The sequence below is a fragment of the Aulonocara stuartgranti genome, assembly GCF_965226115.1.
Source record: "Aulonocara stuartgranti genome assembly, chromosome: 3".
NCBI lineage: Eukaryota > Metazoa > Chordata > Actinopteri > Cichliformes > Cichlidae > Aulonocara > Aulonocara stuartgranti.
The window spans coordinates 78,705,479-78,730,489 of NC_138941.1; the positions used below are offsets into that span (position 1 = coordinate 78,705,479).

The 25,011-nt window shown below is 43.4% G+C and overlaps 1 protein-coding gene and 1 pseudogene across 3 annotated transcripts in view; one reads left to right on the forward strand and one right to left on the reverse strand.

The window, feature by feature from the left end:
* The first annotated feature begins 11,925 nt into the window (after positions 1–11,925).
* On the forward strand, positions 11,926–19,545 carry LOC309703509 (annotated as a pseudogene). The gene is made up of 3 exons (XR_014280844.1): positions 11,926–12,145; positions 12,269–13,352; positions 15,416–19,545. The product of XR_014280844.1 is annotated as an uncharacterized misc_RNA (transcript).
* Positions 19,546–23,757: 4,212 nt separating this feature from the next.
* The window catches only part of LOC309703489 (retinal guanylyl cyclase 2-like), a 31,206-nt gene continuing 29,952 nt past the window's right edge, over positions 23,758–25,011 (reverse strand). For both annotated transcript variants that reach the window (XM_082528352.1, XM_082528353.1), the window contains exon 24: positions 23,758–24,955. In XM_082528352.1, coding sequence (XP_082384478.1) covers positions 24,868–24,955 — 88 coding nt within the window. In that variant the 3' untranslated portion in view covers positions 23,758–24,867. The remainder of the gene's footprint in view (positions 24,956–25,011) is intronic.

Sequence of the window (25,011 nt, forward strand, 5' to 3'; positions counted from 1 at the left end):
TGCTGATTGTGACAGTGTTAACACTAACTTCATTTTAAAACTCACATTTCCTGTGTAATAACCTGTTTTTGATATAGCATTTTTATTTCATTTTGCTCCTTTTCATTATACTTTATCAGATTTAACCAAAATATATGCTTTCCTTCCTTAGGTCCTTCTTTAAAGCAAGAAACTCCTATTCAGTTCCTCTTTCCTGTCACTTGTTGCTAGACCAGCTCAAATTCAGTTATAAGCTAAATGAATGTCAGGCCTTTGGCCTTGCAAGTTTATAGATCCTATGTGTTTGTAAGCATGTGCAGCCTTCTATGCTCTAAGTCTCTTACACAATAGATTGTCTGGACATTGCGCCAAACAAAGCTTAAGACCCTCTGTAGACCAAGCAACAACTCTAAATGAGCACAATCGCAATGTGTACACAAAATCATTTTTACGTATATAATCTTCAATGTTATTCATTTGGGTCAGCGACACTTGTAACATTCTCATAACAAGCTCTCTCCTCTACCCTAGAAATAAATCTATGTAATATCTGTATGTGTAAGCCTACATTATAACCACTTCTTCTAGAAATCAAAAAGAAATCAAACATTTTCTACTCCTACAATCTTCACTAGTTTTCCTCAAAGCATATCTTTTATTCCCACAGTTTCCCTTTAAGTTTTGTAAACAGCTTCTTATGAACACCAGCATTTTATCTTCTAAACAGGATTCAGTTCACTTTAATCCTTTAACCTTAACATAAAAATAACAATTTCTGCCTCAGTTTTACCATATCTAAATTATCAAAACCCCCAAAAGTTATAACATAATCCTAAAACCCATTTCAAATTAAACCTTAAATCCCTCTCTTTGACACATCTCATGCGTCAAACTCAAAATGCTTCACCCAAGCTTAGGAAATTAAAAGAAAAAGTTTAGTCACATCATCTCTCAAAACAGCTCAGCCATCCTCCTCTCAGGTATATCTGCTCCGACCCTGCAAACCTGTGTTTAAGGAATGAAATCAATTTAAAGGATTAAATTCAGCGTCTCTGCCGTTCTCTTTACCACTACACTCTCTGTCTCGGCAGTGTCTTATTCTAAGTGGGCGACATGTTCACTTACCTGTGTGTGAGAGAACTCCCTCAGTGTCCGTGTAGCACTGGTGTAGCACAAGTAGTGGCCTTGTTAGACCTGCTAGTGCTACTTCCTGCCTTCTTTGCATGTGGTATAGGCAGTGTAGTTACCTTTAACCACAGTCTGAGGACAGATGGGAAATATACAAAAAATTCCACCACAAAAGAAGATTTCAAAGATTTTAATAGATTAGTTTAAGAATTTGAGCAAACAACAGAAATAAGTGTGTGATAACAACATCTCACTCCTCAGAATTATGTAAGAAGGCTTCATTTCATAATGACAGTAAAGCAAATACAGACAGATGTGTAGAGAAAATAATCACATAAAAATAATAACTGTGCTAATAAGAAAACCCTCCTGATGTCCATAAATACGGTGAAATCAAAGGTTCCTAAAGTTATAAAGTAACATGTCAGGTAAAGTTCTTCATGTTTGTACTTGAACTTGAGTAAATGTGTTGATCTAGTTTCCAACAGTTGCAGCAAACACATGGAGCAACACAACGAGAACACACAGTGAGGTGAAGTGAGTGAAGTGGATCAGGTTTTCACCACTGCAAAACACACCCACACATGTCGGGGAAGTGGGAGGAGCGGTTGGAGGAGCAGTGGGAGGAGCGGTGGGAGGAGCAGTGGGAGCAGCGCTGGAAGGAGTGGTGGTAGAAGCAGTGGGAGGAGCAGTGGTTTGTAATGAACTGTCTGGGGAGGGGAAGGTAACAAAGCCTGGTGGTGTCCCTGTAACTGTGTCGCTGATCCATTTCTGGTACTGGGACACAGGAGTGTAGGTTGTAGGACATGCAGAGCATCCAACAAAAATGAAAACTCCACTCTGCAGCCAGATGGATCCACTCTGAGTCATCAGTGGTGCCCCAACACTAAGCTGTGGAAAGACAGTGATAAAGTTATCAGGACAGATGTGTAACTGTTAGAGGTCGACCTTTGTCACCCACTAAAGTTTGAACTTTGTTGGTAGTTTTGTTACAAACTGCTGAAATAAATTAAGTAATAAATAAATTGATCGTCCCAGTATAACACAGTCAGTAACACTTCATGGATATCAGTCTGTCCACTTAGGAAACATGAACCACTGTGAATCCACTTCAGCTGCTTTGGTGCAATGAAAGTGACGATTCCACAGACAGAAAGTTTCAGGCAGCTCGTTTAAAGGAATCAGTTTCATCAAATAAATTAGAGGCTTTAGAAAAAACAACCTTTGATAAACATGAATATGAATATTTATGGTCAATTACAGCAAAACAAGCAAAGCAAAGTGTGACTAAAGGTGAGATTATCTCAGTGACTGTCAACAACAGATTATAAGAAATAAACTTGTGCTCACCAAACATGAACCTGTCTCTCCAGTACAGATGATGCTGTCTGTGACCCCTGGATAGCTGGCTTTGCACACATTGTTTCCCACTATTGGTACGTTTGCCTCCAGCAGGTTATTTCTGGAGTCTAGTTGGAGAGAATTTAAACATCAGGCTTTTCTAAAGAGTCCAACACAATGCTGCAAAGTAAAAAAAAATAAAATATTTTATGTCTGTGAAGGTTCTCAGTCATCCAGGTCATCGTAGTCAAAGGAGCTTGCAAAGAAAAGCGTCTGGACTTCTTTAAGTTGCTTGAAGACGTTTCACCTCTCATCCGAGAAGCTTCTTCAGTTCTAAGGTCAAATGGTGGAGAGTCCCAGATATAAACCTAGTGGGAGTGACCCCCCACAGAGGGACAAAAGGACCCCCTGATGATCCTCTAATCACCTGAGCCAAGGTGTGAAATTGGGTGTGGGTCCCAATCAGCCAGAGTTTCGGGTGTGTTCATTGTGAAACCTGGCCCCACCTTATCATGCGAAAATGGCTGCTATAAATGTTCATTTTCAGATCTCTGATTGGAGGAGAAGGCAGCGCTCAGTCAGTCATATTGTGATGAAAGAAACATGAAACAGCCCTTTAACATGAGCACTCACTCAGAACCTCAAGCACAAAGATCAGCTTAACAGAGAAAGCCTGCTTAAGAGAGAAAGCCTGCTGTGTGTTTCCTCTACAAAGGAAGTATGTCCACTCGTAACCAGTAAAAATAGTTACTTCATAAGTTACACAGGTGACACAGACTCCACACTTCCTGCATCTCTTTCAAAGTAAAAGCGCTGCGTGCTTTTAGTGGTCTTATTGTGAAACATCTGCAGCAACATTGTGTGTAAGAGGTGATGTTGAATTTCAACCACTGAGCGGCTGGTTCACTTCAGTTTACACGGAGGTGTTCTAGTCTTACTGACCATCCTTTAAACTACGAGCCACATTCAACCATTGATCAGCCTCTCTCCTTTATTCTACACACATGCAGGTCTGTGGACTGTGAGAGGAAGCTGGAGAACCCGGGAGAACCCACACGGACACGAGGGGAACCAACTGGGGTTCAAACCAGGAAACAGAGACGGGAAGAACATGACTCCACCTTCCATCTACTCACCTGCAGGAACAGCCAGTGCAGACAGCAGCAGCACACACACACCTGCAACAGGACAGAAGTCACTGAGGGTCACTAAAGGTCAGAGGTCATGATGAGGACAGACAGGTGTAGGAACATCAGCTCACCTGCAGCAGTCAGCAGAAACAGGCCTGACACTGAAGAACACACTGGCTGTGTCCCAATTCAGGGTCTGCACGCTTGAAGTACGCATTTCAAGTGCGGTTACGTTACCACCACGCAATGACGGCTGTCCCAATTCGAAGTATACTTCAAATGCATACTCCAAATGCGCCGTCGATTTCCCCAAATATCAAGCGTGGTCCGGTGCACGCTTCGTGGTCCCATATATCCCACAATTCATAGCGTGGCGGTGGGTGTGGATAATTTTGCCGCAAAATACGGCAGAAGGGAGCGGCCGAAGAGGTTTTTTTCCCAAATTTTATTGAACTTATAAAGCGAACAGTCAGTCATTCCAGTTCAGTTTGTACAGTAGACATACAAGGCAAATAAGAGTAACAATATACAGTGCAATGAAATAAGAAGGATAAATAAATAAAGGATAAAAAAAGAAAAAAAAGGGGGGAATGTGAAAGACTTCATAAAAACTTTGTACTTGAAAGTTGTGACAGCTCATTCCTTAAACATTTCTGAATGAACTTCAATCAATGATAAACCTTTTTTATTGGAAGTTAATTTAAGAGAGTTTAAGTAATATTCAATTTCAATCAAAAACAAATTAAATGATGGGGTTGAGTTTTGGAATTATATATATATATATCACTGGGTCCTAAGGCTAGACCCCCTATGCTAAGCAAGCTTACCACAGACATGAGCGAGACAGATAAACATGAAGGCATGCCGGCTTACCCATGCCCACATACAGAGTGTGTCTGTGGATTCCAACAAAGCTCTTTCACTTGTGTACTTCATGTACTTCATGTACTTGTGTGTTTGTGACAGTGGAACAACATACAACATACATATATATATATATATATATATATATATATATATATATATATATATATAAAACACCCAGCACGCCCCTGCGGGCGGTTTATCCTTCAAGCTCGGGTCCTCTACCAGAGGCCTGGGAGCTTGAGGGTCCTGCGCAGTATCTTAGCTGTTCCCAGGACTGCGCTCTTCTGGACAGAGATCTCCGATGTTATTCCCGGGATCTGCTGGAGCCACTCGCCTAGCTTGGGAGTCACCGCACCTAGTGCTCCGATTACCACGGGGACCACCGTTCCCTTCACCCTCCACATCCTCTCGAGCTCTTCTCTGAGCCCTTGGTATTTCTCCAGCTTCTCGTGTTCCTTCTTCCTGATATTGCTGTCATTCGGAACCGCTACGTCGATCACTACGGTCGTCTTCTTCTGTTTGTCTACCACCACTATGTCCGGTTGGTTAGCCACCACCATTTTGTCCATCTGTATCTGGAAGTCCCACAGGATCTTAGCTCGGTCATTCTCCACCACCCTTGGGGGCATCTCCCATTTTGACCTCGGGACTTCCAGGTTATACTCGGCACAGATGTTCCTGTACACTATGCCGGCCACCTGGTTATGGCGTTCCATGTATGCCTTGCCTGCTAGCATCTTGCACCCTGCTGTTATGTGCTGGATTGTCTCTGGGGCATCTTTACACAGCCTGCACCTGGGGTCTTGCCTGGTGTGATAGACCAGCCTCTATGGATCTTGTACTCAGAGCTTGTTCTTGTGCTGCCATGATTAGTGCCTCTGTGCTGTCTTTCAGTCCAGCTTTGTCCAGCCACTGGTAGGATTTCTGGATATCAGCCACCTCCTCTATCTGCCGGTGGTACATACCGTGCAGGGGCCTGTCCTTCCATGATGGTTCCTCGTCTCCCTCCTCTTTCTTGGGTTTCTGCTGCCTGAGGTATTCACTGAGCACTCGGTCAGTTGGGGCCATCTTCCCAATGTATTCTTGGATGTTCGTTGTCTCATCCTGGACTGTGGTGCTGACACTCACCAGTCCCCGGCCCCCTTCCTTACGCTTAGCGTACAGCCTCAGGGTGCTGGACTTGGGGTGAAACCCTCCATGCATGGTAAGGAGCTTTCTTGTCTTTATGTCAGTGGCTTCTATCTCCTCCTTTGGCCAGCCTATTACCCCAGCAGGGTACCTGATCACGGGCAGGGCGTACGTGTTGATGGCCCGGATCTTGTTCTTACCATTCAGCTGACTCCTCAGGACTTGCCTGACCCTCTGCAGGTACTTGGTGGTTGCAGCCTTTCTAGCGGCCTCTTCATGGTTCCCATTTGCCTGCGGGATCCCCAGGTACTTGTAACTGTCCTCTATGTCTGCAATGTTGCCTTCTGGTAGTTCAATCCCCTCAGTTCTGACTACCTTCCCTCTCTTTGTTACCATCCGACTACACTTCTCCAGTCCGAACGACATTCCAATGTCATTGCTGTATAGCCTGGTAGTGTGGATCAGTGAATCGATGTCTCGTTCACTCTTGGCATACAGCTTGATGTCATCCATGTACAGGAGGTGGCTGACAACTGCTCCGTTCCGTAGTCGGTATCTGTAGCCAGTCTTGTTAATGATCTCACTGAGGGGGTTCAGGCCTATGCAGAACAGCAGTGGGGACAGAGCATCTCCTTGGTAGATCCCGCACTTGATGGTGACTTGTGCTATGGGCTTGGAGTTGGCCTCTAGTGTTGTACGCCACATCCCCATTGAGTTCCTGATGAAGGCTCTTAGGGTCCCATTGATCTTGTACAATTCTAGGCATTCCAGTATCCAGCTGTGGGGCATTGAGTCATAGGCCTTCTTGTAATCAATCCAGGCAGTGCACAGGTTGGTCAGTCTGGTCTTGCAGTCTCGGCTGACTGTTCTGTCTACCAGTAGCTGGTGTTTTGCGCCTCTGGTATTTTTGCCAATTCCTTTCTGTGTCCCGCTCATGTATTGACCCATGTGCCTGTTCATCTTAGCCGATATGATGCCTGACAGGAGCTTCCATGTAGTACTGAGGCAGGTTATTGGTCGGTAGTTGGAGGGGACCAGTCCCTTCTTGGGGTCCTTGGGGATCAGGACCGTCCGACCTTCGGTTAGCCATTCCAGGTGTCTCTCGTTAACTAGCAGCTGGTTCATTTGTGCTGCCAGACGCTTGTGGAGTGCAGTCAGCTTCTTTAGCCAGTAGGCGTGAACCATGTCGGGCCCTGGTGCTGTCCAACTCTTCATACTGGAGACCCTTTCTTGGATATCTGCCACTGTGATGGTTACTGGACCCTGTTCAGGGAGGTCGCTGTGGTCTGCCCTCATATATATATATATATATATATATATATATATATATATATATATAGTGCTAAGCGAGCCTACTGCAGACATGAGCGAGACAGATAAATATGAAGGCATGCCGGCTCGGACGTCGCCCGGATCAACAAGGTCCGCGTCAGGTGTTGAGGAACCAGGGCACTCTGACAAAAAGTGGGCTACTGGAACAAGAAGGCATCGGTGGGCAAGAGACGAAAACAGGGCGTTGTTGGAATGCTACTATGCAAGTAACCCCGGCGGAAAGGGCTACATGAATAGGATGACGGACCTATGGATTCTTCGATGCCCAACGTCCACAATGACAGCAAAACAACTAGTAGCTCAGTGTTCCAACATTCAAAAGAAGGGACTGCTCTCACAGCTAGAGATTGACGAGGTACAACACAAATGCTACGGCAAGGAGGAGTCAGGACGCCAGGTCAGGGGGGAGATATCATCACCCCCACCCGAGATTGGGTACGTAGCCCCAAGTGCGATAGGAGAAGGATCGTTGAGTGCGAGAGGAACTGACCTGAAAAATAGGATCATGGCCAAGCTTGAAACCTGGATCCCCCGCAGCCGGTTACCAAGATTACGTGAAGTACCCTCAGAAGGTCTGCTAGATGATGTTAATGCAGCACTACGGACAATACCTACAACCACGATTACCGACACTAACAAGCTGATCTACAATACGGCAGCAGTGATCAGTGAGATACTTGGCTACAAGTTGAACAGCCACAAGGGGCAGTACCCTCCATGGAGAAGGAGGCTAGAGGACAAGATCAAAGTAGCACGGAGGGAGGTTAGCCAACTAACGGAGTTGCAGAAAGGTGCGACAAAGAAGGTGCATAAGAAATACAGCAAGCTGTCCATACCTGAGGCCTTGGAAACTGCCAAGCAAAGACTCACAGCCTTGGCCAGCCGCTTGAGGAGGTACACCAGAGAGATAGAAGGCAGGAGAATAAACCAGCTGTTCTCCACAGAACCACCAAAGGTGTACTCTCAGTGGCAAGGGAACAATAAGAGAACAGCACCACCAAGGCTGGAGACGGAGCAATACTGGAAGAGCATATGGGAGAAGGACACAACCCATAACGGCAATGCTCAGTGGCTAGTGGATCTGAGGGCAGACCACAGCGACCTCCCTGAACAGGGTCCAGTAACCATCACAGTGGCAGATATCCAAGAAAGGGTCTCCAGTATGAAGAGTTGGACAGCACCAGGGCCCGACATGGTTCACGCCTACTGGCTAAAGAAGCTGACTGCACTCCACGAGCGCCTGGCAGCACAAATGAACCAGCTGCTAGTTAACGAGAGACACCCGGAATGGCTATCCGAAGGTCGGACGGTCCTGATCCCCAAGAACCCCAAGAAGGGACCGGTCCCCTCCAACTACTGACCAATAACCTGCCTCAGTACCGCATGGAAGCTCCTGTCAGGCATCATATCGGCTAAGATGAACAGGCACATGGGTCAATACATGAGCGGGACACAGAAAGGAATTGGCAAAAATACCAGAGGCGCAAAACACCAGCTACTGGTAGACAGAACAGTCAGCCGAGACTGCAAGACCAGACTGGTGAGTGTCAGCACCACAGTCCAGGATGAGACAACGAACATCCAAGAATACATTGGGAAGATGGCCCCAACTGACCGAGTGCTCAGTGAATACCTCAGGCAGCAGAAACCCAAGAAAGAAGAGGGAGACGAGGAACCATCATGGAAGGACAGGCCCCTGCACGGTATGTACCACTGGCAGATAGAGGAGGTGGCTGATATCCAGAAATCCTACCAGTGGCTGGACAGAGGCACTAATCATGGCAGCACAAGAACAAGCTCTGAGTACAAGATCCATAGAGGCTGGGGTCTATCACACCAGGCAAGACCCCAGGTGCAGGCTGTGTTAAGATGCCCCAGAGACAATCCAGCACATAACAGCAGGGTGCAAGATGCTAGCAGGCAAGGCATACATGGAACGCCATAACCAAGTGGCCAGCATAGTGTACAGGAACATCTGTGCCGAGTATAACCTGGAAGTCCCGAGGTCAAAATGGGAGATGCCCCCAAGGGTGGTGGAGAATGACCGAGCTAAGATCCTGTGGGACTTCCAGATACAGATGGACAAAATGGTGGTGGCTAACCAACCGGACATAGTGGTGGTAGACAAACAGAAGAAGACGACCGTAGTGATCGATGTAGCGGTTCCGAATGACAGCAATATCAGGAAGAAGGAACACGAGAAGCTGGAGAAATACCAAGGGCTCAGAGAAGAGCTCGAGAGGATGTGGAGGGTGAAGGTAATGGTGGTCCCCGTGGTAATCGGAGAACTAGGTGCGGTGACTCCCAAGCTAGGCGAGTGGCTGCAGCAGATCCCGGGAATAACATCGGAGATCTCTGTCCAGAAGAGCGCAGTCCTGGGAACAGCTAAGATACTGCGCAGGACCCTCAAGCTCCCAGGCCTCTGGTAGAGGACCCGAGCTTGAAGGATAAACCGCCCGCAGGGGCGTGCTGGGTGTTTTTTTTTTTTCTTTATATATATATATATATATCATAATAATCTGACAATACTATAAAATTGGCCATACTATATTTACATTACCACAGTGAGATGACTTTAGTCTCATGAACAACATTAATTGTTATTTACTAACTAATCTTAAATGACTGTTCAGCACAGAAGTGAAGCCCAACAATCATGTTTTACAGTCCCGTGGTCTCAGCCTCAGATACTCAACTAATCAAAGTGATGTCATGACAAAAATGAATGACTAACAAAACATTTTTCTCCTTCATTTCTGTCAAACAAAGCTGTATGTAACGTGTCTCGCGGTTAGTATCATGGTTGCTAGGCAACCTGAACAGTGCGACGAAGCGTATACCGTCCCATTTCACGAGCCTCTCACTTCCGCACTTCTCGTACTTTTAGTACGCACCGTACGTAGTACGAGTTTTGCTTTTGTTATTTGAGTGACTGAATCAGGAACTCTGCCTCCTATTCTTCTCACACTGGGTTTAATGAAAGAAGATTTCTGTTTGTCCATTAAAGATCTTTGTTTTGACCTTTTAAAGGATTATGTGATGATCCAGAGCCTGGCTTGTCTACAGGAGTCTCTCAGTGACCTGAGCAGCAGCTACAGCTCTGCTGGCCTCTGTGTTCACTCTGGCAGGAGACGTGGAGACCCGAGCTCACCTTCTGCAGCACTTAGACACAGTTGCAGTGAGGGAAGGTGAGTCATCCTTTAGCAGGACATCATTCAGGCTTTATTAGCATCACTGTGACTGTTATTGTTAGGTTTAATGTATGTGTTGTAGGTCGCCATTTAAAAAGCTAGAATGCTTCTGTTTGCTAGCTTCTAGTTCATGTTCTTATACATGTAATACATTTATTACCAACATTAGAGTTTATCCGCTGGTCATTCGACATGACGAATGACTTCTAAAGTCTTAATCCAGCTCCAGCTCAGGATGCTGTAGATTCCCGTCAGTAACACTTTTGGTCTGCTAGTAAAATGTAGTTCTATTAATCTGCGCTCGATTACTCTTGAACCGGAACCGGATGTGAGTCCCAAAAAGCTGAATTTTGGAACAGAAATTGAATTCTAAAACTGAAACTAAATTGTTGTTAAAATCCTTTTGTAAAGGATAAAATACAGTTTCAAAGAAAATGAATTGATTTTCAACATATAAAATTCAATTTCAATTTAGTGACGATCATTTTCAAACCAATACATACATACAGTCTCAGGTGCTGTCTGATGGGTATGGAGCTGCAGTCAGCAACAGTAATGGCCTTAAGTTGTTGGGTCAAGGATCGTCCAGTGTCTTGATGGAGATCTAACTGGATCCTCCAGCTCAGAGCTGGTGACTTTTTTCTTGGGTTTTCCACTTGGCTTTTTTGTTCCACAACTCTCAGGATCATTTAAGAAATTTCAGATGACCGTCTTACTGCGTCCCACCTCAGCAAAGATGTCGCACTGTGAGAGACCCTTCTTATGCAGTTCAACACCCCGACCACTTTCAAAAAGGGTCTTAATCACAGAACATGTCATATAAACTGAACAGTTGCAGTGTTTCCTGATTTCCAGTTTAGTTTTTAGCTTTAGTTGGAATATTCCTCCTCTGCCAGGCAGCCTTAGGCTGAGATTCACCCTGTCACATGTTTTTTGGGTTTTTTGCACGAATGCATGGTTCCATCTCTCAGACTCATGCAGTCCCAAATCATCACACCCTGCTTCACTGTCAGGATTCTGCATGTGACACTCTCGGACAGGTTCAATTCTATTATGCTATTATGCTGGAACTTTTCTAAGACAAACAAATTTGGACTCCAGTTTGCTCCAGTTATTCATCAGAGTTCTTTAGGAACGTTTCAGTCTGCATTTTTGTCCTAAAGAGCAAACAACGTTTTTATTTCGTGGACACTGTCCTTCACTCTGAGGGACGTTCATTTTCACTGACAGCCCCTGGACGGTGTGGAACAGCATCCCTGCTGTGTGTGGATTCATGTTAAAATATCACCATGACTCTGATTTCTGATGCAGCTGCTTTTATTTGGTCAGATTTTCCATCATGTCACAGTCTGACGTTTTAATTTATCTCTTAATTATTTTTCATGTGACTCACTAATGCAGACAAAGCCCTGAATTTCAGTATGAGTGTCTAGTGTTTATTTTGGACTGTGCTCATGATATCAGGCTAACACAGGAGTACCCAGTTTAGTTTCATTTTGTGTTTCTACTTTTCTTTTCAATATAGGCCGTGTTAAGCTGTTCTTGAATGTTCATGAGAAAAAAAGCCTCAAGCTGTGAACTCAGTGATGATGAAATTACTGTGATGTTGTGAAGGATTTGACATGTAGCTGATATCAGTACAGAAGTGTACTCACTTCTGTTCCTGAGCCCAGAGCCTCATGTCAGAGATAAAGATCACAGATGCAGGAACAAACTGCAAGTCTCAGTGGGCGGAGTCAGAACTCCCCATTGTTCATTCCTCTTAACTCGTTCCTCTGAGCATGTTCAAACTTCTATCCACTTTGTTTTTCTTGAAGGTGGAGGTTTGAATCCAGGAGTTCATTCTGAGCTGCTGTAGTTTTCATGCTGATCAGCTTCCCAGTGAACCTTTTTAACCTGTGAGGGTTTCATGGTCTGTTTTCTAAAGAGTTAATTTGTTCTACTCAAACGAGGAAGTGGGAGGAGACGATGTGGTCAGTGTGTCAGTAGAAACTAAAAAGAAGAAGAGCCTGTTTCTTTGATTTACACCGCTCAGTCTTCATAGAGAAGGTACAGTTGCATTTTCTTTTCAGTATCACTGTTGCTTTTTTGTATATTGAACTCTGATAATGATAAATGAGGATTATAGTAACTTTACACTGTGCTAATATTAGCTCTGCTTGTATGTTGCAGTCATGGCTGCGGCGTCGGCTCTGGTGTCTGAGGACAGTCTTCTTTGTCCCGTCTGTCTGAGTGTGTTCACTAAACCTGTGTCGATTCCCTGTGGACACAACTTCTGTATGAACTGTATCACAGAGTACTGGAGCACCCTGTCTGTACTCCAATGTCCACTGTGCAAAGAGATGTTTTACACCAGGCCGTTGCTTCGGGTTAACCCTGTCATTGCTGAAATGGCAGAAAAGGTTAAAAAATCTGCTCAAGAAATGTTGTTGAGTTCAGCTGAACGAGCAGGACATGAAGACGTGCTCTGCAGCATCTGTGCAGGGTCAAAGGTCAAAGCCCTGAAGTCCTGTTTAATGTGTTTACTGTCCTACTGTCAAACACATCTGGAGCCTCATCAGAGGATTTCAGCTTTGAAGAAACACAAGCTGATCGATCCAGTTCAGGACCTGGAGAGCAGAATATGTCGGGATCACGGTGAGCCTTTGGAGCTGATCTGCAGACTGGATCAAAGGTTTCTGTGTCAGTCCTGTAAATGCGGTGACCATAAAACACATGAAACAGTGAGTCTGGAGGACGAGGCTGAGATGAGGAAATCCCAGCTGAGATTAGAAAATAACAGCATGGATCAGATGATCCAGGAGCGTGAGCAGAAAATCCAGGAGCTTCAACAGTCAGTGAAGACCAGCAGAAGTAAAGCTGAGGAGGCGTTATCGTACAGCAGGAAGGTGATGACCGCTTTGGTGCAGCACATAAAGACAGAGTTCACCAGACTGTCTGAGGCGATCGAGACGGAGCAGAAAATAAATGAGACGGAGGCAGAAAGCTTTATTGATGAGCTGCAGGCAGAGATTACACACATGAAGAAGAAGAAGCTGCAGTGTCATGAAGCTTCGCTCATCAGAGACCCCTTCAGCTTCCTGGAGAACGTCCTCCCTCTTACCTACAATAAGCCCCAGCTGCAGGACTGGTCTGCTGTGACTGTAACCAGTGACCAGTTTATGATTCAGGAGACCCTGGCCGAGCTGGAGACAAAAGTCAGAGAAGAAGTCAGCATGCTGTGTAATATCAACTTCAGATGTGGGAAACAACAGAGGTATGATCTGAATGTTTTGATGACTTGATCCAGATACGGGTTCTCCTCGAAACACAGTGAGGTCACGCAATCAAAATCAGTCAGTCCCTTCATCTCGACACCCCTTTTTGTACATGAACTTTTGTTTATTTCATAAAAATAAAGAATAGTTTATCTCATATCTGAAAAATCAGTAGTAAACTTTATAAGTATTATACATGGGGTGGCTGTAGCTCAGGAGGTAAAGCAGGTCATCTACTGATCAGAAGGTTAGTGGTTCAATCCCTGGCTCCTCTAGTCTGCATGTCTAGTATCCTTGGGCAAGATACAAACCTCAAATTGTACTCCGATGCATCCATCAGAGTAAGATGTGTAGGAAGCTCTAAGACAGTGCTTGTGAGAATGGCTGTGATTGGGTGAATGTGGCATGTTGTATAGAGCACTTTGAGTACTCCGGGAGAGTAGAAAAGTGCTTTCAGTCCTTTCACCATAAAGAGGTATTACATAATAAAGGGACTGTAGAGAATTCTTGTGTTTGTCTGTTAGAGAAGGAGCTCCGCTGGCTGGTTATTAAATAGTGCAGAGGGTGGTCAGGTTTATGGACTGGTTCTTATACAGCGCTTTACTACTTGACCACTCTAAGTGCTTTATACAACGTTCCTCTTTCACCCATTAAAGCTTTGTTGTTTTTGCTACCTAAGAGCTCACTCTGATTGTAACATCGGAGAGCAACCTGCGGTTCAGCATCTTGCCCGAGGATGCTTTTGGAAGTCCAAATCCTTCTCAGAATTATAATCCAACACATCAATTAAAATCATGATGAGGAGGAGGAACAGAGTCAAATCCAAGTCCAACATGGACGATTTCCGGTGCTGCTGCTGAAATTTCCAACAGTGAACTTCTGGAATCCTTTGAACTGCCCTTCTCGCAGGACACTGGAGACTGACCCAGAATGCCTCCAGACATCCCAGTTTACTTTTTAACTTTCAACTCCCCGCACCTCCCTCTCTCTTATATCTAGTCAAACAATCAGGTGTTTAAATAAGATTTACTGACCTTTAGCCCGTCCTTATTATCCTCTCCATCTCTAAGGCAAAGGTTATTCAGCTCACATTTCATTAGCACATTAACATGAGTCCTTTTAATCCAAATACTTTTCTCTTTAAAACTCAATACGTTCAATACAGGCCCCTTTTTTTACTAAATCACACACTTTAAATGTTGCACATTCAGAGATCTCCTGTGTGCTGTCTCATTCACACACACACGCTCAAAGTCACTCTCAAATAATTTTTACACAGGCTTTCAGCTTGCCTGAGTTAGACCTGCTGTAATTGCCCAACTTTCTGTGAATGGTACTCATGGACAATAATCAATGGTCATGGCAATCATAAACTGACCTCCCAGCCCATTGTTTCTTCAGCAGTGCTGGTTTCAGTCATTATGCAAATGTACTGTTTATAAGATTTGGGGAAAGCTTCAGTCAGCTGAGACTGAAGAAGTCACTTGGACGAGTGACGAAACGTTTCTGTCCAGATGAACAGAATCAATCTACGGGTAATAAATCCATATTTGAATATCAGTTTCTTTTTGAGAGTAGAAGATGACTGATCTCTAACTCAGTTCCTGTGACCTTAAATTGATTATTTATTGATTGATTCCTAACAGACGCAGAGGAGTTTTGATTTATTTTTTTTATCTGTTTGTTTATTTGAAGGTCAACCATGTTTTCGTATTTTATTCAATTTTATTATTGAAGCTTCCCTGTGATATACCTGTTCATTTTATATTCCTTCTCACATGAATTATATACATTATTATTATTATTATTATTATTAAACTTAGTAAGACGTCTGGCTTCATCTGATTTCTGTATTTTGATCACATAAATGTTGAGTTTTGTCACCATACATGTTTGTGTCTTCAGGTTTTATCTCATTTAAACGTCATAGTGTTTGTAAAAGTAAAGTCTGAGCTGTACAGCAGCTGCATCAGTACAGATAACATGATAATCACAGACAGCAGTACTCATAAAGACTTCTGCATTCACTCTGCCCTCTGATTGAAACTCTGCTTTGGTGCAGGACGAGTAACGTCTCAAAATACAAGGACATCATCTCCAGAAGTGATCTGATCAGGTCAGGACCTCCTGCTGTCTACCAGCTGAGAGCAAAGAAACAGAAGTTTGGAACAAGAATGACTGTTGGAGAAAAAAGACAAGACAAGACAGACAGAACCATCTTACTTGTGGGAGAAACAGGAGCAGGAAAATCTACTCTGACCAACGCTCTGCTCAACTACACCATGGGAGTGAAGTGGGAGGATAGAGTCTGGTTTACGATTGTAGAGGAGGAGAAGAAGAGTCAATCAGAAGGACAGACAAAGTCAGACATCAGATGTGATGGTGTACGAGATCTTTGGTTTTGAAGATGAAACTCTGCCCTACTCTCTGACCATCATCAATACTCCTGGATATGGAGACACCAGAGGGACTGAACATGATGACATCATCAGTCACAGATTGTTGGACTTGTTTGGATCAGAGGATGGAGTCCATGAAGTTCATGCAGTGGGTTTGGTGATGAAGGCGAGTGATAATCGACTGAGTGACCGACTGCTGTATGTCTTTGATTCAGTGATGTCTCTGTTTGGAAAAAACTTGGAGAAAAACATTGTAGCTCTGATCACACACTCAGATGGAAGCAGACCTGAAAATGCTATTAAAGCTCTTGAAGTTTCAGAAATTAAATGTGCCAAAAATAAGAAGAATCAGCCAGTTTACTTCCTCTTTAATAACTCACAGTATGAAAACCGAACAGAAGAAAACAAGTCTTCAAAACTTTCATGGGAACTCACACAGGAAAACATGAATCAATTGACAGACTTCATGGGAAACTCTAACCCTCAAACACTGATGAAAGCAGTTGAAGTGTTAAATGAACGAATCAGACTGAAAGCCTGCATCCAAAACCTGAAAGAGAGAATTGAGCTGGGTGAACTTAAACAGACAGAAATCAGACAAAAGAGAGAAGCTCTGAAGAAACATGAAGAAAAACAAAGAGAAGAAAAGAAAAAGCTTGAAGAAGCTAAAAAAAATCTATGAAACTCTAAAGAACCAAGGAGAACAGAAACGTGAAGAAGCTCTAAAAATACAACAAACTATAAAGGAACTTGAAGCAGAGATGAAGAGGAATGAGAATTTCACTGTCGAAGTTGATGAGCCCTACAAAGAGAAAGAAGCCATTGATGGTGGGATGAGATTGTTGTTGTTTTATGAAGCAGCTGTCTGCTGTACAGTCTGTGAGGAGAACTGTCACTATCCTGGATGCACAATGGCCTGGAAACCTGCACACTGTGAAGTCATGAAAGGAGGCCGCTGCACTGTTTGTACCAACAAGTGTCCTGCATCAGATCATGTGAAAGAAAAGTGGAGATATGTGACCAAGACAAGGAGGGTAATGAAGACGAATGAAGAAATGAAAAAGCAGTATGAGAAGAATGTGTCAGAATATGAGATGAAAGCCAGAGAGTTAAAAACTGTTGCAGAGGAAGTGGATGAAACAAAGAAAACAGCAGCTGATTCATCACTAAACAAACAAGAAATGCAGCAGAAATATGAAAAGTATCAAAAAGAAAAAGAGAAGGAGTGTACCCTGTTAGAAAATCTTGAAAAGGAAATGAACCAGCTGACAGCAGAGAAGTCGCGGTTCCTGGACGAGTCCTACCAACATGTTGTCAGACTGGAGCAGATCGCTCTGAAAGCTGATTCAGCGTCCACTGTTGTCCACTTGGACTTCCTGATTGAGAAGATGAAGCAGAAAGGAGACACAGAGAAGGTCCAGAAACTGGAGGAGATGAGAAGCAGAGTGGATGAAAAAAACAAAAAAGCAGCATGGTACAAGTTTACTCAAACAGCATCAGCTATCAGAGGGAAATCCTCTGTCAGGCGTAAGTGAAGCATCATGCAGCTGTGTGAATGGCTTTTTTTCTGACACACTCTATGCTACATGTTCAGATGTACACAACATGGTTTTTTGTTGTTGTTTTTGTTGTTGTTGTTTTTGCTGACAGATGGCATATTACTTTTAAAAAAGCCTGTTATTGATTATTGATCAGCACTGACGTCTCTACTTAGAGATCAGTCAGTTTGTTTAGCAGTTCTTTGGTCCTAAGGAGAAGTTACTGTGGCTCACTGTTTGTTTTATGCATCTGACATCAAATCTGTACCAAATACAACATGTGGCTCTGTGTGCTTTGGTGATGCCTGCAGAAAAATGTCGATTGCTTCCAACATTAGTTTCATCTCAAGAAAAAAAATGTTTCTCACATATTTTCCAAATATGTGGGAAATGTCATTGAATTTATATCATTTAAACATGACATGAAAATGATTGATCAGTAAAAATATGATGACCTTTCTATCCAAGTTCTCAGTAGTCAGTATAATCTTTTAATGATATAAGTTTGCATATGGTAGAATAGTGCATGTTGACCTTTTGATGACTTAGGCTGTTGGGTGGTGATGATGGGTTTAAATTTTATTATTGTAATTTGATGATGATGGCCTCCTTCTAAGACGGGAACATCATGTATGCTTTCATATTTTATCCAGTCATTAAAAAAATCTAAATTCTCATTTATAAAGAATACTGTCCTGATTTCGTATTTTGAGGTAAGAGACAAACGACTGCAAAGTCCCCGTGAGGTGCGTCAAAACAATGATTTTATTTAAACACATGTATGTGGGAAGCCGAGCACGATCACCCAAAAAGCATCGATCTTCCCAGAGCAATAAATGAGCAGTCGTATATATAACATAGTTGATGACGAGCATCATGCGTCAAAGCAGATAACTAACATGCATCAGTTCCAGTAATTCCGACCTTGGACACATTCAAAAAAGAACAGTTCCTTCCTCTGTTCCTCCGCCAGATGCTTCCTGTTATTTCACTTAGTGCACTTCACTCATCTGTGGAACTAAACTGTCACATACGCAGGTAAAACAATTTTGCAGTTTCGAGCAAAACAAGTCTAGATACTGTGTATGTGTACAGGCAGCCTATGTGTGTCTTGACCTCAGTGCATGACCTATTCTGAGTCATCTGTTACCAGGCAAACTCCAATGCAGCAGGCTGCTGAGTGCACACAGGCCTGTATTCTGTTTACAGGTTATATGTGGTGTATTGTATTGTAAGCATGTATGCAATCCTTTCGTAGCTCGATGCATTTCTCAATTGATCGGGCGGAAGTCGCGCTGCTCGAAGCTTCAGACCATCAACTGACCGAGCTTCAACTCTTTAATTAGCACAAAAATGCCATATGGATAACATGATTACAGTTGCACCTGCAATGAAAGATTATTATGTGATTATGCTAACACCTGAAATACAGACTTTAATGTAACATCAACAGCTTCAATAAATGCTCTGATGAAATGATAATGATAAACGATAAGTACTGCAACAGTAATGATAATGGTTATGAATAGTAACAGTAAAATAATATTCTAATCTCCACAATACTTTGAATTATTGCTTTTTCTTTATTAATATACATGTATTTCACACAGGTATTTGTACTTATGTAACAGCACATGACAAGTATTACTACATAAACTCCACAGTCAGTTATTATGCAGAGCAGAGCTGGTCTGAGCTGCCAGCTGTGCTGTAAATGCAGCGAGGGCGCCCCCTGCTGTTTAACGATCAGTACAACAGTGTGTGAGAACAGCTCCCTGCTCCTCTGACGTCACTATCTCCACAAATACATGTGTTTCTGTCACGTTGTTCTACTGTTGTCAGTGTGAGCTTTATCCTGCTTCTCCTCTCATGCTGACTCAGTAAACTGGTTGTGGGACAGTAACGTGTCACTGACACGATCCAGAGACAGTCCAACATGTTGTTGTCTTTCAGTGAGTGCAGAGGATGTTGGAGACACTGAACTCAGACACAGTGTGGAAATAATCCAACTTTGACTCTTCAGTGTTTCTGAGTCCAGTCCTGAAATCTGATCTTCTTCCAGCTGATCGATGCCTCGATTGATTCTTCATGTGTTCATGCTGGATATTTGTGATGGCTCAGGCCGAGTGGAAACATTTGGATCCTTTCATGTTGGACTTGATCTGTTCAGATTCTCTATATTCGGGTCTTCCACATGAATCGTCTCCTGCTCGATGCACTTTTCTGTCAATCCTCAATAAAATCTGCTTCATTCAGTCACTTTGCTCAGAGAGTCTTTACTGGATCATCAGCTGATTTTCTTTGTTTCTCTTTGTTCCTCAAACACTTTCAGCTTATTGCAAGCAGCAGCTCTCACACACACTCAGCAAACACACACAAAGCTCCATCACAGCTGAGATTTCATTCAGTTATCAGGAAGAACCTGTGTCTTCTGGAGGAAGCAAGCCCATAAAATGCTCTTTACATTCCTGTAATTAGTGATACAGTTCCACTGTAACAACAGTATAATCATCTATTTATATTTATTTATTCATCATTAAAACATTAGTATTACAATACATTATACATTATAATACAGTAACACTCATGACAACAGCAGCATATCCTCACATGTAATTATTAGTCTCTGCACTATGATGTATGTTTTTCTTCCACAGTATAAACATTTGAGGCCGTCTGAGCATTGAGTGCTCACGCTGTATGAAGCCTGCAGGTAAAAATACACCAGTCAGCTCGTGAAACATCCAAAACCTGGATTTTTAACCAGAGTGAGATCCACGAGTATCAATTCTAACAAAAATAGACTGTTTGTGAGAGAGACTCACCTGGTCTCTGATTGTAAAGCATTCAGCTCCATCTTGGTTCATTTTTCAAGTCAAGTTGCTTTACTGTCATTTCAACCACGTACAGTGGTGCAGTACACAGTGAAATGAGGTGACGTTCCTCCGTACCAGGGTGCTACATATGACACACAATCAACACAGGACTACATAAAGTGCAAGTGTGTAGAAGTTGCAAAAAAACAAACGAAGACAGTGAAACACCAGACAGAACAGAAAATACAGACACAACACTGCAACAGAAAAGTGCAACAATGACAGCGGCTTATGCAGAAGACTGAGCATTGTGGAAAAGTACCTTGGTGTATGAAGGTGTGCATGTGTTTGTGTGTGTGGGTGGGTGTGTCCAGTCACTGAGTGTTCAGGAGTCTGACGGCTTAGGGGAAGAAATGGTAAATGGCCTGTATTTGTAGAGCGCTTTACTAGTCACTAATGACCCCAAAGCGCTTTACATATCCAGTCATCCACCCATTCACACACACGTTCACACACTGGTGATGGCAGCTACATTGTAGCCACAGCCACCCTGGGGCGCACTGACAGAGGCGAGGCTGCCGGACACTGGCGCCACCGGGCCCTCTGACCACCACCAGTAGGCAACGGGTGAAGTGTCTTGCCCAAGGACACAACGACCGAGACTGTCCAAGCCGGGGCTCGAACCGGCAACCTTCCGATTACAAGGCGAATTCCCAACTCTTGAACCACGATCGCCCTCAGAAACTGAACGGTAGTCTGGTCGTGAGGGCCCGGATGCTCCAGTACCTCTTTCCAGAAGGCAGCAGGATGAAGAGTGTGTGTGAGGGGCGTGTGGGGTCCTCCATGATGCTGGGGGCTTTGCGGGTGGAGCAGTTGCTACAAGTGTCCGTGATGGAGGGAAGAGAGGCTCCAGTGATCTTCACAGCTCCTCTCACTATCCATTGTGGGGTATTGCAATCCAATACGGTGCAGTTACCATACCAGACAGTGACATAGAATAGGGATAGGAATGGGCAGGTTGTTCCACAAATTAGGCGCAACCAGGGCAAATGCACGCTCACCTCTGGTCTTAGGCCGAGATCTAGGCTGTACCAAGAGTAATTGGGCTGATGATGTGAGGGCTCTCCCAGGGGTGTATGGTCTAAGGAGCTCAACAAGATAGCTAGACACTGTATGGTTTATGATTTTAAAGGTGAGCAGCAATACTTTCATTAAATTTGGTATTTGATAGGGAGGAAGTGCAAATCAGCAAGGACAGGAGTGAAAGAGGCAAACCTGCCGGTTGCAGTCAAAAGGCGTGCCGCAGCATTTTGGACAAGCTGCAATCTATGGAGCAGACTGGAGACAGAAGTAGAGGGAATTACAGTAATCCAATCAGAAGGTCACAAAGGCATGAATAAGCTTCAAGATCCTTGTGTGTTACATAATGCTTAGCCTTAGAAATAAGAAGCAGTGGGTAAAAGCTAGATTTGACTGCAGAGGATAGTTGTCTATCAAGTTTGAAAGAGCTATATCACAGAACACCTAGATTACTAACAGTGTCAGAGAGGAAAGTGGCAAAGTATCAGCCAGCTGACCCCGGGAGACATGACTGTGAAGAAGCCTGTCCATTCTCCGGCTCTTCTTTCCTCCGTTTCCATTTGCAGTCTCATGCCCTCTCTTATTAAGTCCAAGAATTCATCCTTCCTGTCTTTCTTTTGTCCACTCTTGGCTGCAGCTGGCCCACTGCTGAACTGGGCCTGGAGTGTCCTCCTGGATGGAGACAATTAGGACTGGAGCCTGGTAGAAGGCTCTGTCCCAACACCTCATCCATAAGGACAAACCAGCACCATTTAGCAGCCGTGGGCTTCCCACTCACTGCCTCGCCTGACCCTGGATACTTGCAATCCTAACAGCAGAGGAAATCACAAGTGGCAATGGACAAAAACAGCAACAGTACAGGTTTACACGAATAAGTTCAAAAGACTAGAGTTAACAATACATATTTTAACACTACTGTACATACTTTGTTTTGTTTTGTTGGCCTGCAAAGGGGTGATTTTTCCCACCAGGCCCATCTTCATAAGAATTGCCCTAACAGACGGAATATAAGAGAACATCCCACTCATGTTAGTCCCTGAACAGCATCCACAGCAAACTGTACTAAATTAGGACCACAAGACCAAAAACATCACTCTGCCTCACACGTAACAGAGTAAGAACTGCATACTATTGCTGCACCTGCAGCCCACAGTGGTGAAAAGGTGTTCGTTGTCTCGCTGGAGTTTAATAAACTCGCCGTCTGCTCCTTGCTATCTAAAATATAACAGGACACAGGCGTAGATTCTCAATCATCTCACACTTCTGATGATCAGCTGTTTGACGTTTATTCAGCTGTGTGAAAACTATAAGTTACTATAACAAACCGATTTACTCAGGAACAAATGAAACACTGAAAAAGCCAAACAATAACATGTTTAAGTTATCTAAGTGACTTATATATCATGTTTAACCTGAGTAGTGAAAGACCGCGGGGGGTTAAAAGAACGATGTGCCGTGAGTTCGCTGTTCTCGCGGCCTCTACTGAGCCTTGCCCCCGGCTGGCTATCGAGCTGGTGGGTAACAGACGTCTCAGAAAACGTCGGAGCACTTTTGCAAATATGCGGTGTCTTGATAAACCGAGCAGATATTTGAAGTTTACACAGCTACATTCTCACCTGAAAATATTTTAAACGTTTATTTTGTGACCCAGAAGGAGTAATGAGAGTAATATTAAAACTAACCTTTATGTTAAAACCAGCGGCACTGTGCAGTTACAGTCACGTAAGTTTAATGAATGTAAAATAAATCACCTTAATATTTAAAATGAAACTTCCATTAACTTTAATATCTTAACATTAACAATTTCTACCGTCTCTGTAGCTGCTGCCATCGTTAGAAACTGAATTGGCTAGGCAGCGCTATGAATTCTGGGATAGGTTGGGCCACAAAGTACACACCTGACCCATGCTTCGAATCAGGGGAAATGAGGGCCGCATTTGGAGCAGCCTTTATCGCCTGGCTGTGACGTGATCGGCCTTCAAATGCCTCTGGAGGATGAGGCCCCTGACTTGGGACACAGCTAATGTTAGACCTCATGTGGCTGGAGCGTGTCAGCAGTTCCTGCCAGACGAAGGTGTTGATGATATGGACTGGCCCACTCGTTGAGCACATCTGGGACATCATGTAGGTGTGTTGCACCACAGACTGTCCAGGAGTTGGCAGATGCTTTAGTGCAGGTCTGGGAGGAGATCCCTCAGGAGAACATCTGCCACCTCATCAGGAGCATGCCCAGGTGTTGTAGGGAGGCCACACACACACTGCTGAGCCTCATTTGGACTTGTTTTAAGAACATTGCATCAAAGTTGGATCGGCCTGTGTTTTTCCACTTTCATTTTGAGTGTGACTCCAAATCCAGACCTCCATGGGTTGCTAAGCTTGATTTCCATTGAAAATGTTTGTGTGATTTTGTTGTCAGGACATTCAACTAAATATCAACTATCAACAATCTAACTAAGTATTTAATAAGAATATTTCATTCGTTCACATCTGGGATCTAGTTTTGTGAGCTTTAACCTGAGATTCTGGCATTTCTGGCAAAATACATTTATATTTAAAAACTGATTCAGGATCTAATGAATCAATATCACTTTATTCAAGCTAAAATCGATTATCGAAACCCAGGTTAACTGGAGTACAGCTGCTTATGTTTAGCATTCACTCTGAGGAGAAGAGAGGGTTAAGGGTTATATCAAAAAATTTTTAATACTTTTAAATCAACTTTAATTAAATTAAGGTAAAACTGGAATAATCCAGAGAATATCCATTTTTGAATTTAGAAGGTGAAAAGCTTAAAAATAGGATTTAAGAAGAGGAAGCACAAGGAAATTAATTCAAAATGCACAAAACATGAGACGAATGAAAATTGGAAAAGGAATAAACTGAGACTGAGAGGGAGGTTTAAAAGGAGTCAGTGGCTCGTTTCAGCCCTCACCTGTCCGCAGACAGCATCTCAGCAGCCGCCCTCTGTCTAATTCAGACAATAGTTGAACTAAATTGTTTCCATTTTTGTTTGTTTTTTCACTCTTTTTAGTATTTTTGTCATTTGTTTTTAAAAAAGTATTATTACTTACACAACAATGGGTGTTTGTGTGTTATCTTTACAGATTATTATGTGAAACTCAGCTGGTAGTGAAGAAAATAGACCTGAACTGCACGTTTGATTGACTTATTGAGGAAGACGGTGCCTTCAGGAGCATCCGGGAAAATCCATATTTAAGCACTGAGTCTACCTCAGAGTTTAATGGAACATTTACATTTTAAAGAAGCATCAGGAACAGCGACAGCATACAGCCAGCGTCAGTGCGCAGAACCGATTATTGATCAACACAACATCTGTCACGCATCCACTCTTTAACAGTCATTTACCCAACATTCATTGGACATGAACAACCCTGATTCTATTTCAAGGTTACTAACACATCACAGTCACCATGGTAACAGTCAGTTTCTATACAACTGTAAAACATCAGACAGTGTGAGGGACAAATTCCACTAGTCAAACAGAAGCGATGTCAGCGACCAATCAAAGAGGACTTCCAGTTAAATCAGGAAGTAGAAATTAGCGCCCATGATGATGATTGGTTTGTGCACTCAGACTTTACAGCCTTCGGGAGGCTGAAGATCTCCAGGGTTCAGATGTCTTTGAGAGGGTCTCATCAGCTGATGACACTGTGTGTGTTGTCACTTCTTCATCTTGTTCTGTCGGTCCAGAAACTTTTGTCGTCTGTCGACTGGAATCTCATCCAGGCTGATTCCATGGTTGCTGGCCCTGACAGAGAGACGGGTGGAGAGCGAGTTTCAGTTTAATGATTACTTTATTGGTAA